Source organism: Theropithecus gelada, chromosome 19 (assembly GCF_003255815.1).
Source record: "Theropithecus gelada isolate Dixy chromosome 19, Tgel_1.0, whole genome shotgun sequence".
NCBI lineage: Eukaryota > Metazoa > Chordata > Mammalia > Primates > Cercopithecidae > Theropithecus > Theropithecus gelada.
Genome location: NC_037687.1, coordinates 11,495,897 through 11,509,887, shown reverse-complemented (window position 1 = coordinate 11,509,887; position 13,991 = coordinate 11,495,897). Strand labels below are relative to the sequence as shown.

The 13,991-nt window shown below is 43.5% G+C and overlaps 2 protein-coding genes across 5 annotated transcripts in view; one reads left to right on the top strand and one right to left on the bottom strand.

Annotated features, from left to right (window-relative positions):
* Positions 1–7,060, top strand: part of ZNF823 (zinc finger protein 823) — an 18,164-nt gene extending 11,104 nt beyond the window's left edge. Inside the window, exons 2-4 of one of the 4 annotated variants that reach the window (XM_025365775.1) lie at positions 2,982–3,108; positions 4,068–4,128; positions 4,977–7,060. In XM_025365775.1, coding sequence (XP_025221560.1) covers positions 2,982–3,108; positions 4,068–4,128; positions 4,977–6,618 — 1,830 coding nt within the window. In that variant the 3' untranslated portion in view covers positions 6,619–7,060. The remainder of the gene's footprint in view (positions 1–2,981; positions 3,109–4,067; positions 4,129–4,976) is intronic. The other 3 variants (XM_025365777.1, XM_025365776.1, XM_025365778.1) reach the window with 3 other exon arrangements.
* LOC112611850 (zinc finger protein 136) overlaps positions 1–13,991 on the bottom strand; it is a 520,810-nt gene that overhangs the window by 398,632 nt on the left and 108,187 nt on the right. The window lies entirely within an intron of this gene.

The following is a 13,991-nucleotide window of genomic DNA, read 5'->3' as shown; positions in this document are numbered from 1 at the left end:
AAAAAAAAAAAAAAAAAAAAAAAAAAAAACAAAAAACAAAAAACTCCACTAAGTTCTTCTACCATTTTTTGCTTTCCTTTTTCTGTCTGTTTATCTCCCTGTTAATAGTATGGGATGCCAAATATTATAGTTTCAAAATCCTTTATCTGTTTTTGGAAAGCTATAACTTTCTTGGTTAGAAGGGTTTTTGGGGGGGTTTCTTTTTGTTTTTTGTTTGTTTGTTTTTGAGACGGAGTCTCACTCTGTCACCAGGCTGGACTGCAGTGGTGCGATCTTGGCTCATTGCAGTGTCCGCCTCCCAGGTTCAAGCAATTCTCTTGCCCCAGCCTCCTCAGTAGCTGGGATTACACGCCTGCACACCACCACACCCAGCTAAGTTTTTTGGTATTTTTAGTAGAGACAGGATTTCACCATGTTGGCCAGGATGGTCTCAATCTCCTGACCTTGTGGTCCACCCACCTCGGCCTCCCAAAGTGCTGGGATTACAAGCGTGAGCCACCGCGCCCGGCTGGTTAGAAGGTTTTTAACCTTTTCAGACATTGGTGACTTTTATTAGGTTTGGCAATATAATCTTTGTTGACTACTAAAAGTCTCTTTGGGAATTTAGGGAATATTATAGATAATCATGAGAGGTGACATTGAGTTTTTTCTTAGAACATGTGCAATCTTTCCCCGTCTTTCCTTCTCCTTTGTCATTACCCAGTGCAAAATTTGTAATTTTTCCATTGAGATAGTGAGTTCTTTTTGGTTTTGTTTTTTGAGACAGAGTCTTGCTCTTTTCCCCAGTGGCACGATCTCAGTTTACTGCAACCTGTCTGCAATTCTGCAGTTCAAGCAATTCTGTCTGCCTCAGCCTCCCAAGTAGCTGGGATTACAGGCGCCCGCCACAATGCCTGCCTAATTTTTGTACTTTTTAGTAGAGACGGAGTTTTGCCATGTTGGCCAGCTGGTCTTGAATTTCTGACCTCAGGTGATCCGCCCGTCCGGCTTCCCAAAATGCTAGGATTACAGGTGTGAGCCACCGTGCCCGGCCTGCGAAATATTTTTTATTAGTCTTTTGTCGTGCTTAACTACGTTTGGTCTAGAGGAAACCAGTTGCCAGTTTCCAAATGTTCTCTCTTAGTGTAATTGCATAGGATGGGCTGAATATCCCATGTAACAAATTGCAACCAACCATGTGAAACGTTAGATACTAGGGTCCCTCAGTAGCGATCCAGTGTCCAGAGTGTTTACTCATAACTGTCTTAGTCTGATTTTGTTACTTATAACAGGATTACCTGAGCCTGGATAATTTATAAAAAACACTGTTTTTTATACTTCTGGAGGCTAGGAGGCCCAAGATCAAGGCTTGACATCTGGTAAGAGCCTCCTTGCTGGTGGGGACTCTGCAGAGTCCCTAGGTGGCACAGGATATTGCATGGCCAGGGGCCCAGAGAAGAGTTCAGGTCTCTTCCTCTTCTCATAAGGACACTAGGCCTACTCCTGAGATACCCCATTTATTCATTAAGCCATTTATCTATGAATGGATTAGTACATTCCTGAGGTCCAAACCCTCAAGATCCAATCAACTCTTTTTTTTTTTTTTTTTTTTGAGACAGAGTCTTGCTCTGTCGCCCAGGCTGGAGTGCAGTGGCACGATCTTGGCTCACTGCAAGCTCTGCCTCCCGGGTTCACGCCATTCTCCTGCCTCAGCCTCCCAAGTAGCTAGGACTACAGGTGCCCGTCACCACACCCGGCTAATATTTTGTATTTTTAGTAGAGATGGAGTTTCACTGTATTAGCCAGGATGGTCTCAATCTCCTGACCTCCCAAAGTGCTGGAATTACAGGTGTGAGCCACCGCGCCCAGTCCCAATCAACTCTTAAAGCCCCACATTTCATTATTGTCATATTGAGGATGAAGTTTCAGCATGAGTTTTGGAGAGCACAAGCATTCACACCTAGCAGTGGCTAACAGGTATTCTCTCTCTGCTGACCATATAACAAACTTCCAAACTCTCAGAGGGGGAATAGGAGTTAAAATATATATTACATACATATATATTTTTACTTTTATTATATTTTTTGAGACAGGATCTCACTGTATTTTTTAAGCTGGAGTATAGTGGCATAATCACGGCTCACTGCAGCCCCAACCTCCTGGGCTTGGGTGATGCTCTCACCTCAGCATCCTGGATATCTGGGACTACAGGCATGTGCCACCACATCTTGGTATTTTTTTTTTTATTATTATTATTTGTAGAGACAAGGTCTCACCATGTTGCCCAGGCTGGTCTCGAACTCCTGGGCTTAAGTGATGCACCTGTCTTGGCCTCCCAAAGTGCTGGGATTACAGGCATGAGCCACTGAGTCAGACCTAGTTTTATTTTTTGTTGAGAAAAGGGCTCACTATGTTACCCATGCTAGTCCTAAACTCCTGTTCTTAAGTGATCCTTCCACTTTGGCCTCCCAAAGTGATGGGATGGCAGGCCTGAGTCACCATGCCTGGCCCCGATATTTTGCATAAACAGTTTAGGCCCACTCAGCCTCTGCTTTAGTTACGTTGGTGGGACCCCTTTCTTAGTCCAGTGCCTAGACACCATGAAAGATCCAAGTTTGCAAACGAGCCTTTGTCAGGATATGCAGTTTCAGGACTGGGAGTGGTAATTCTTCTACACAATAGGTAGTTATACTTTGTCATGACAAGAACTACACAAACCGCTGTAGAAATAGACATCAGGGGTGACGCAGGCAATAAGACTCACTTAACTCACCAACAAGAGGCAGGTTCCTATTCGACTGTTACTTTACCAAACACATTCAGCTAAAGCATCACAATGGTTTTGTCAGAAAAAGTGAGTGTAGACAGAGTAAGAGTGGGTTTACTATGTCATTGAATAAATGCTTGGAAACCACAGCATCATGCAAAGTTTATGCAGTGAGTATGGATTCTCAGTGCTGTCCGTCTCAACCTTCCTCCTCTGCACATGTGGGATGTTTCAGGACTCAGTGGCCTTTGAAGATGTGGCTGTGAACTTCACACAAGAGGAGTGGGCTTTGCTGGGTCCATCACAGAAGAGTCTCTACAGAAATGTCATGCAGGAAACCATTAGGAATCTGGACTGTATAGGTAAGGATGACATCATCTCTTCACTCAGTCAATTGGAGACATTTGTTTCCTGGTCATCAACGCTGTTCATGATTTGATATATGGAAAGGGCATATGGTTGGCCCTTGAACAACACAGGGTTTAGAGGTGCCAGCCCCTCAAATAGACTTACATCCTTTAATAACTTTTTTTGTCCCCCACAACTTAACCACTAATAATCTATTGTTGACTGGCCCACTTATCGATAACATAAACATTAGATTAATCCATATATTGTATGTCACATGTATTATATACTGTACTCTCACAATAAAGTGAGCTAGGGAAGGAAAATGTTGATGAGAATCATAAGAAGAGAAACTGGCCGGACGCGGTGGCTCACGCCTGTAATCCCAGGACCTTGGGAGGCCGAGGCGGATGGATCACGAAGTCAGGAGATCGAGACCATCCTGGCTAATGGTGATTAGCCCATTTAATTTAGTAGAAACCCCGTTTCTACTAAAATTACAAAAAAAATTAGCCAGGCGTGGTGGCGGGCGCCTGTAGTCCCAGCTACTTGGGAGGCTGAGGCAGGAGAATGGCGTGAACCCAGGAGGCAGAGCTTACAGTGAGCTGAGATCGTGCTCACTGCTCTCCAGCCTCAGTGACAGAGCAAGACTCCGTCTCAAAAAAAAAAAAGAAGAGCAACTATATTTACTATTCATTAAGTGGAAGTAGATCATCATAAAGGTTCTCACTCTTGTCGTCTTCACATTGAGTGGGCTGAGGAAGAGGAGGGGTTGGTCTTGCCATCCCAGGGGTAGCAGAGACTGAAGAACATTCATGTATAAGTGGAGCTGTGCAGTTCAAACCCATGTTGTTGAAGAGTCACATGTACTTTGGTGAATGAATCATGCCTGATTGCAGTACACGTAAAATCTTAAGAGTTTTTCTATAATTTTGTAAAAATTTTTAGTGATTTTCCTGGGTCTACCTTTTAGAAACGAAATGGGAGGACCAGAACATTGGAGATCAGTGCCAAAATCCCAGGAGAAATCTAAGGTAATTTGCGCTCACAAAAGAAAGCTATGTCCCTGCAGTGGTTCATAGAATGATAAGAAAATTTTAAAAACAAGCAGAGAAAGTAAACAAGCCCAGCTTAAATTTATTCATTCTAATAATTCTTTTTCTGACCAAGCACAGTGGCTCACACATGTAATCTCAGCACTTTGGGAGGCCAAGGTGGGAGGATTACTTGAGTCTAGGAGTTTGAGATCAGCCTGGGCAACATAGTGAGATCCCCATCTCTATAAAAAAAATTTTCCCCAGGAACATATAGTTAAATGTGACATAGCTATTCAGTCTTTGCAAAATAGTTCCCTTGGAAATGGAATTAAGAATCTCCATGTGGGCCAGGAGTGGTGCCTCACGCCTATAATCCCAGCACTTTCGGGGGCTGAGGTGGGTAGATCACCCGAGGTTGGGAGTTCAAGACTAGCCTGGCCAACATGGAGAAACCCCGTCTCTACTAAAAATACAAAATTAGTCAGGCGTGGTGGCGCATGCCTGTAATCCTAGTTACTTGGGAGGCTGAGGCAGGAGGATTGCTTGAACCTGGGAGGCAGAGGTTGCGGTGAGCCGAGATTGCGCCATTGTACTCCAGCCTGGGCAACAAGCGCAAAGCTCCGTTTCAAAAAAAAGAAAGAAAGAAAGAAAGAATCTCCATGTGAATATCACTGTTTTGCTAATAGCTGTCATGGGACCATCTTACACAGCACTGTCTCTTCACATTCAAACGGGATGAAGCCTGTACTTTGCATGATAATGTTAAAAATGTAAATCTAGTACTTCAATACACATAAAATCACTTGTAAACAAACCTTTAGTAATGTATTTCTTATTTGTTACAGAAGTCATACATGTGAAATTAAAGATGATAGTCAATGTGGAGAAACTTTTGGCCAGATTCCAGATAGTATTGTGAACAAGAACACTCCTCAAGTAAATCCATGTGACAGCAGTGAGTGTGGAGAAGTCGCCATGGGTCATTCATCTCTTAATTGCAACATCAGAGTTGACACTGGACACAAATCATGTGAGCATCAGGAATATGGAGAGAAGCCATATACACATAAACAACGTGGGAAAACCATCAGTCATCAGCACTCCTTTCAGACACATGAAAGGCCTCCCACCGGAAAGAAACCCTTCGATTGTAAAGAATGTGCAAAAACCTTTAGTTCTCTTGGAAACCTTCGCAGACACATGGCGGCACACCATGGAGATGGACCTTATAAATGTAAGTTGTGTGGGAAAGCCTTTGTTTGGCCCAGTTTATTTCATTTGCACGAAAGAACGCACACTGGAGAGAAACCGTATGAATGTAAGCAGTGTTCCAAAGCCTTTCCTTTTTACAGTTCCTATCTAAGACATGAGAGAATCCACACGGGAGAGAAAGCGTATGAATGTAAACAGTGTTCCAAAGCCTTTCCTGATTACAGTACCTATCTAAGACATGAAAGAACTCACACCGGAGAGAAACCCTATAAATGTACACAATGTGGGAAAGCCTTCAGCTGTTACTATTACACTCGACTCCACGAAAGGACTCACACGGGAGAACAACCCTATGCGTGTCAGCAATGTGGGAAAACGTTTTATCATCACACAAGCTTTCGAAGACACATGATAAGGCACACTGGAGATGGACCTCATAAATGTAAGATATGTGGGAAAGGCTTTGATTGTCCTAGTTCGGTTCGAAATCATGAAACGACTCACACTGGAGAGAAACTCTATGAATGTAAGCAGTGTGGGAAAGTTTTATCTCATAGCTCGAGCTTTCGAAGTCACATGATAACACACACAGGAGATGGACCCCAGAAATGCAAGATATGTGGGAAAGCCTTCGGTTGTCCCAGTTTATTTCAAAGACACGAAAGGACTCACACTGGAGAGAAACCCTATCAATGTAAACAATGTGGTAAAGCCTTCAGTCTGTCCGGTTCCCTTCGAAGACATGAAGCAACTCACACTGGAGTGAAACCGTATAAATGTAAATGTGGGAAAGCCTTTAGCGATCTCTCTTCCTTTCAAAATCATGAGACAACGCACACTGGAGAGAAGCCGTATGAGTGTAAGGAATGTGGGAAAGCGTTCAGTTGTTTCAAATACCTTTCTCAGCATAAAAGGATCCACACAGTAGAAAAACCTTATGAGTGTAAAACATGTAGGAAAGCCTTCAGTCATTTCAGTAACTTAAAAGTCCACGAAAGGATTCACTCTGGAGAGAAGCCGTATGAATGTAAGGAATGTGGGAAAGCATTCTCTTGGCTCACTTGCCTTCTAAGACATGAAAGAATTCACACTGGAGAGAAACCCTATGAATGTCTCCAATGTGGTAAAGCCTTCACTCGTTCCCGTTTCCTTCGAGGACATGAAAAAACTCACACTGGAGAGAAGCTGTATGAATGTAAGGAATGTGGGAAGGCACTGAGTTCTCTCCGTTCCTTGCATAGACATAAAAGGACTCACTGGAAAGATACTCTGTAAATGTATGGAATGTGGGAAAACATTCAGTACTTTTATTCAATTTCAGAAACTGAAAGAACTCACTTTGGAGATAGACCCTATGAATGTAAACACGGGATAAAGCCTTAAGTAGTTTCAATTTTTTAAATACAGTTATCCCCCAATATATTGCAAGGGATTGGTTCCAGCACCCCCTAAATCCACAGATGTCAAGTCCTTTGTTATATGGCATATTTGCATGTAACCTATGCACATCCTCCTGTATACTGTGTAAGTCATCTCTAGATTACTTTTAATACCTCATACATTGTAAAAGCTATGTAAATAGTTGTTTGATTGTATTGTTTAGAGAATCATGACAAGAAAAATAGTCTCTACGTGTTCAACGCAGACACAACCATTGCAGGCCCACCTACAGAGTATATGTCACCCAGAACATTAAATTTCTTTGTTTTAACATTCACAGATTGCTTTTGTTTTGTGACCTGAACGAGCATGTGAACACTCATCAAAATCCTGCTTCTCTCTTGATAACCCAAGTATAATGATGATGATGATGATGATGATGATGATGATGATGATTGCTGGATGGTGCCTAACACTGTCACGTGTTGTAGCATTGTAGATAAGCAGTGAGACATCAGGCTAAGTTGAATCTTGACAGAATGTCAGGATGATCATCAGTGTTGAAAGAACTAGGTTCTGATGCAGATGTTGACTTGTTGGAGGAGGCCAAATAATACTACTGTCAAGATCTGTTCAGCTTCAGTGCTGCAGATCCTTAACCATGGAAGGTTCTGTGTTTACGTTTGCAGGTGCTTAGTGAGAAGTGTAGGAAGCTACTTTTTCTTTTTTTTTTTTGAGTCATCAAAAAAATCTTGCACTGTTTGTTGGCATGTTATTCCGTGGGTGACATGGAGGCTTAGTTCCATCAAAGGATCTTACTTGAGGATGATGAACTTTCTTAATACTTTTGTCTATTGAAAAACTGCACATGTTTCAAGTGTCCAAATCTGTGGCCCTGCCTCTTTTAAGTCATCGTCATCATCATCAATCTATAGAGCATTTCAGCACATCTTTGAGTTCCTTGTTGTAAGAATTTATGCTCTTCCGTGTGTTCCTCCACATCGTCTTCAGTCCTGTCAGAGATAGCCTTTCTTACCAACTTCCCTTGCAATATTTAAGATATTCTTGGCCAGGCGCGGTGGCTCATGCCTGTAATCCCAACACTGGGAGGCCGAGGAGGGTGGGTCACCTGAGGTCAGGAGTTCGAGACCAGCCTGAGCAATATGATGAAACCCTGTCTTTACTAAAAATACAAAAATTAGCCAGGTGTGGTGGCATGCACCTGTAATCTCAGCCTCTCAGGAGGCTGAGACAGGAGAATCACTTTAACCCAGGAGGTGGAGGTTGCAATGAGCCGAGATCACACCATTGCACTCCAGCCTGGGCAACAGAGTGAGACTCCATCTCGAAAAAAAAAAAAAAGATATTCTTAACTATTGCATCAATAGTGGGGAAGCCCCTGAAATCATTGACTCCCTCTCTCCGTAATGGCTTCCAGCTTGCTTTGGGGTTCTTGAGCTTTGGGGCATCTATAGCCTCTGCAGTGAGAACTGTTGCATGTGCAATTGTGAAGTGCTTTCATAAATCCACTATGGTACAGTCAGAGTTAGCATCAGGATGGCATGAATCCTCCCGAAGGTCAGGTAAGTATAAGTCACCTTAATCTACTTGATTATGCCTTAATTGAGTAGCTGTCACTGTGATGTAGTGTTAGGAGCAGGGACATCACTTCCACGTTCTTAGTGGCAAAGCAGAGATTGGAGATGATCAGGAGCATTGTCAATTATGAGAAGGACCTTGAGTGGCAGTCCCTTCTCTTCAAGGTATTTCTCTTTTTTTTTGAGATAGAGTCTCACTCTGTCACCAGGCTGGAGTGCAGTGGCGCGATCTCAGCTCACTGCAACCTCTGCCTCCCAGGTTCAAGCGATTCTCCTGCCTCAGCCTCCCGAGTAGCTGAGACTACAGGCACATGCCACCAAGCCCAGCTAATTTTTGTATTTTTTTTTTTTTTTTACTAGAGATGGGGTTTCACCATGTTGGCCAGGATGGTCTCGATCTCTTGGCCTCGTGATCTGCCCACCTCAGCCTCCCAAAGTGCTGGGATTACAGGTGTGAGCCACTGCGCCCAGCCTCTTCAAGACATTTCTTCCTTTTTTTTTTTTTTTTTTTTCTGGAGATGAAGTCTTGCTTTGTCACCCAGGTTGGAGTGCAGTGGCGCGATCTTGGCTCACTGTAACCTCCATCTCCTGGGTTCATGCAATTCTCCTGCCCCAGCCGCCTGAGTAGCTGGGGTTACAGGCATGTGCCACCACGCCTGGCTAATTTTTGTATTTTTGGTAGAGACAGGGTTTCACCATATTGGTCAGGCTGGTCTTGAACTCCTGACCTCAAGTGATCCACCCACTTCAGCCTCCCAAAGTGCTGAGATTACAGGCATGAGCCACCACGCCCAGCCTCTTCAAGGTATTTCTTCACATCAGGAATGAAGCTTTGGTAGAACCATTCCAAGGACAAGATGGCCATTACCCAAGCCTTCTTGTATTTTTGCCAGAAAGGAGGCAGGCAAGTTTTGCTTTTGTTCTAAAGGACCTAGGGATTATTTGCTCAAGAGCCAAGGCCTGGCTTGTTCTTGTGACCTGCCACATTGCCACACTGCACCAGAGTAGGTGATCTTTCCAGGCCCTGAACCCCAGGGCCTCCTTGGCAGTCATGGATGTAGGTACCACTGGACCTCTTTTTTTTCTAGGGCTTACCCAATTCATTGCAATGGAGGACTTGCTTTGGAAGGTAGACTTTCTTTTTATGAGTTTTGTGAGCTCTGCTGGGAACGCTAATATTGCGTTGGCATAAGCCAGTGTCAATTCTCCTATAGTCTTTAAATGTTTGAGGCTCTGGTGCTTTATGTAGCTAGCGCAGCCAGACAATACTGGCCTGAAACTCCTTTTTCTTGTTCTCCTCAACCTTCTCACAGTGGTATTCATAGAAGCTGTTTTTTCTTTTTTTTTTTTTTTTTTTGAGACGGAGTCTCGCTCTGTCGCCCAGGCTGGAGTACAGTGGCCGGATCTCAGCTCACTGCAAGCTCCGCCTCCCGGGTTCACGCCATTCTCCGGCCTCAGCCTCCCAAGTAGCTGGGACTACAGGCACCCGCCACCTCGCCTGGCTAGTTTTTTTGTATTTAATAGAGACGGGGTTTCACCGTGTTTGCCAGGATGGTCTCGATCTCCTGACCTCGTGATCCGCCCGTCTCGGCCTCCCAAAGTGCTGGGATTACAGGCTTGAGCCACCGCGCCCGGCGAGGCTGTTTTTTCACACTTTATTTTATTATTAAAAGGGATGTTGTTTAGCGATGTGTCCTCTAGCCACACACTTAATGCTTTCTCAGTCTTTATACACAGTTTATCATGAAGCAGGAGTCGTTTTTCCCATTATAGAGGCAGCTCTAAGACTTCCAAGAATTTCAGCTTCTTTCTGCTTTAGTGTGTGAATGCTTAGTTTGTTCTTACCATGTGGCCCACTTTCAAAAGTGACATGGCATTTTTCAAAACACCTCTCTAAGATTTTTTTTTTTCTCATTGAGAAATAGCACTTTTTGCTCCCTGCTAGCCTTTTAGGGATAGCTTTGACCACTTGATTAGTTTTTAGGACCCATTTTTCCATTTTTTTTACATATGGCATCTCAAGGGACTCTGAACAGACAAAACAAGAATTGAAAAACAAGAGCAAAGTTGGTAGACTGACACTTCCTGATTTCAAAACTTAGAGCAAATTTATACTAATAAAAAAATTTTAGTGTCAGCATACTGACACAGAAATAGACAATTGTGACAAAATACACAGGACAGAAATACATGTTTGCCTAGTGTCCAACAATTTTTGACACGCATACTATGATGATACAATGGAAGATAAGATCGTGTTTCCATAGACTGATGCTGGAGGAAAATGCACATCCATGTGCAACAGAATGAAAATGTACCCTTCCCTGGCCAGGCACGGTTGCTCACGCCTGTAATCCCAGCACTTTGGGAGGCTAAGGCTGGCAAATCACCTGAGTTCAGGAGTTCAAAACCAGCCTGACCACACCGTCTCTATTAAAAATACAAAATTAGCTGGGCATGGTAGCGCATTCCTGTAATCCCAGCTACTTGGGAGGTTGAGGAAAGAGCATTGCTTGAACCCAGGAGGTGGAGGTTGCAGTGAGCTGAGATCCCTCCACTGCCCTCCAGCCTGGTGACAGAGTGAGACTCCATCTCAAAAAAAAAAAAAAAGTATATGGCAAAAGCTTTATGAACGTGGATTTTCCAATGATTTCCTGGATATGACACCAAAGGCATGACCCGTAAGAGAAAAAAGAAATGGAAATGTATGAAATTTTAAAACTTTTGGCATCAAAATAGACAACCCATAGAATGAGAGAAAGCATTTCCATTCGTGTATCTGACAAGAAATTAATATGCAGACTGCTGAGAGAACTCTAAAAAGTCAACAACAAAAAGCAGACCGCCTGTTATGGAATAAATGTGTCCTCATAAAATTCACTCATTCTAATCCATTTCCCTAATGTGACAGAATTAGGGAATGTCTTCTTTGGAATATAATACAGACTAGGTTAGATCATGAGAGTGGAGCCTCAATAATGAAATCGGTTACCTATTGTGAATCCTCCCAACAGCTTGCTTTTTTGCTGTCTGCCTTGGGGGATACATTAAGATAGCTATCTATGAGGCTAGGCATGGTGGTTCGTGCCTGTAATCCAAGCACTCTGGGAGGCTGAGGTGGGCAGATTACTTGAGCCCAGGAGTTCAAGACCAGCCTGGGCAACATGATAAAGTCCCATTTCTACAAAGAATACAAAAATGAGCTGGGCATGGTGGCACATGCCTGTAGTTCCAGCTACTCGGGAGGCTGAGGTGGGAGGATCACCCAAGCCCAGGGAAGCCGAGGCTGCAGTGAGCCATGGTCATGCCACTGCACTGCAGCCTGGGTGACAGAGTGAGACTGTGTCTCAAAAAACAAACCAACAAACAAAGCTATCTGTGAATCAGAAAATAGGCCCTCATCAGACACTAAATCTGCCAGTACCTAAATTTGTAATTTTGTCTTTGGACACTGGTAAGAGCTCACAAAAGAGGACAGGTAGGCCAGGCATGGTGGCTCATGCCTATAATGCCAGCACTTTGGGAGGATGAGGAAGGAGGATCGCTTGAGCCCAGGAGTTCAAGACCAGCCTAGGCAGTGTGGCAAGACCCCATCTATAAAAAATAAAAATAAAAAGAGGCATAAAGCAAGTTTTCATCTTACTAGGGCACATAAAAAATCATGTACAAAATTTTGGTGGATATATGGACAATAAAGGCAATACTGATGCCGTCTCAGAATTGAGGATAATATTATTGCATAATACAGAAAAGATGAACCGTTGTAGAAAGTGGCAAAGAACTTGGTGCACTGTACTTCAGTGCTGTTTTGGAGAAAGCAGAACTAAGAAGTGATGAAATTTGATATTGAGCCGACAATATTTCTTGGAAGTGTTGAAAAAAACGACTTGGTTCCTCTTGACTGCATATACTAAAATGTGAGGAGAGACCAGGCTTGGTGGCTCACACCTGTAATCCCAGCACTTTCGGAGGCTGAGGCGGGCAGATCACTTTAGGTTAGGAGTTCGAATCCAGCCTGGCCAACGTGGTGAAACCCTGTCTCTACTAAAAATACAAAAATTAGCCAGGTGTGGTGGCGCATGCCTGTAATCCCAGCTGCTCGGGAGGCTAAGGCAGGAGAATCGCTTGAACTCGGGTGGCGGAGGTTGCAGTGAGCCGTGATCACATCAGTGCACTCCAGCCTGGGTGACAGGCTGCCTCAAATAAATAAATAAATAAAGTGTGAGTAGAGAAAAATGTTGGAGATGGAAATATTCAGCAAGAAGAAATTGAAATGAAAATGTTTAGAAAAGGATTATTGCAAAGATGAAAAGGCATGTTGGGAAGAGCGCACCAAGGGTGTGTCCAAGACCTTTTGATAGGAAGAGCGGTATGCTTGCCAACCATGGACTTAGCCACCTCAGCAGTAAAATAGCCCCTTTGAACTGAAAGTGAAGATCACAGGAAGAAAGGAATGAAAGCTGTTGAACCTGTGTTATTTTACAGGAATCATCCATAGAGCCGAATGTGTGGTATTCTTAGAGGCAAGAGAAGAAGGATCCCTGTAGCTATTTAGAGGTTATGAAGGCTGCCTCCTGAGTATAAACAGTAGGGGACATTTTGAAGTGTCCACAAACAGCCAGAAGTGTGGATGCGGCGCCATCAAACGCTATTTGGGTTTGACCCGTGTCTAACAGAGTTGCTGGGACACAATTGCTGTGTCCCAGTTCCTTGAGGGCAGAGTACCGAATGAAAAGGGATTATTATTTAGCCTTAAGATCTTATGAAGTTTACCTTTCTAGGTTTTGGACTTGCTTGGGAACTGTCAGTCTTCCACCCGTTATATTGCTCCCCTTTGGAATAGCCTTGTTTATCTTATAACTGTTCCACCATTATATTTTACAAGCACACAACTGATTTGATTTTACATCTGGAGAAGAATGTTGGCTCAGCGTGAATGTTACCTCAACTCTCACCTCTATCTGATTCAGATGCTATTTAAATGAGACTTTGATTTTAGGCTTCAGAGTTAATGATAGAATGAGTCAAGACTTTTGGTGGTATTAGGATGGAATAAATGATGATTCCGCATGTGAGGAAATAAATTGGGGTGGCGAGTACAATATTATTGAGTTTATTTGTCCCCTGAAATTCATATGTTGAAAGCCTACTCTCTAATATATGGAATGAGGAGATGGGATCTCTGGGAGGTCATTAGGATGAAATGAGACCATGAGGGTAGGGCCCTCATGAATAGGGTTAAGAGGGTAAATTTTGGCCAGGCACAGTGGCTCATCCCTGTAATCCCAGAACTTTGGGAGGCTGAGGCAGGGGGATCACAAGGTCAGGAGATCGAGACCATCCTGGCCAACATGGTGAAACCCCGTCTCTACTAAAAATACAAAAATTAGCTGGGTGTGGTGGCGCACGCCTATAGTCCCAGCTAGTCGGGAGGCTGAGGCAGGAGAATCGCTTGAACCCAGGAGGCAGAGGTTGCAGTGAACCGAGATCGTGCCATTGCATTCCAACTTGGTGACAGAGTGAGACCCCGTCTCAAAAAAAAAAAAAAAAAGAGAGTAAATTTTATTTTATGTGTATTTTTGCACCATAAATAAAGTCGGGGGAAAAGCCACAGTAGTGCAGAGATTTGGATTATCAAGATACCAAGCAGCCCTTGGTCACATTTTTCCT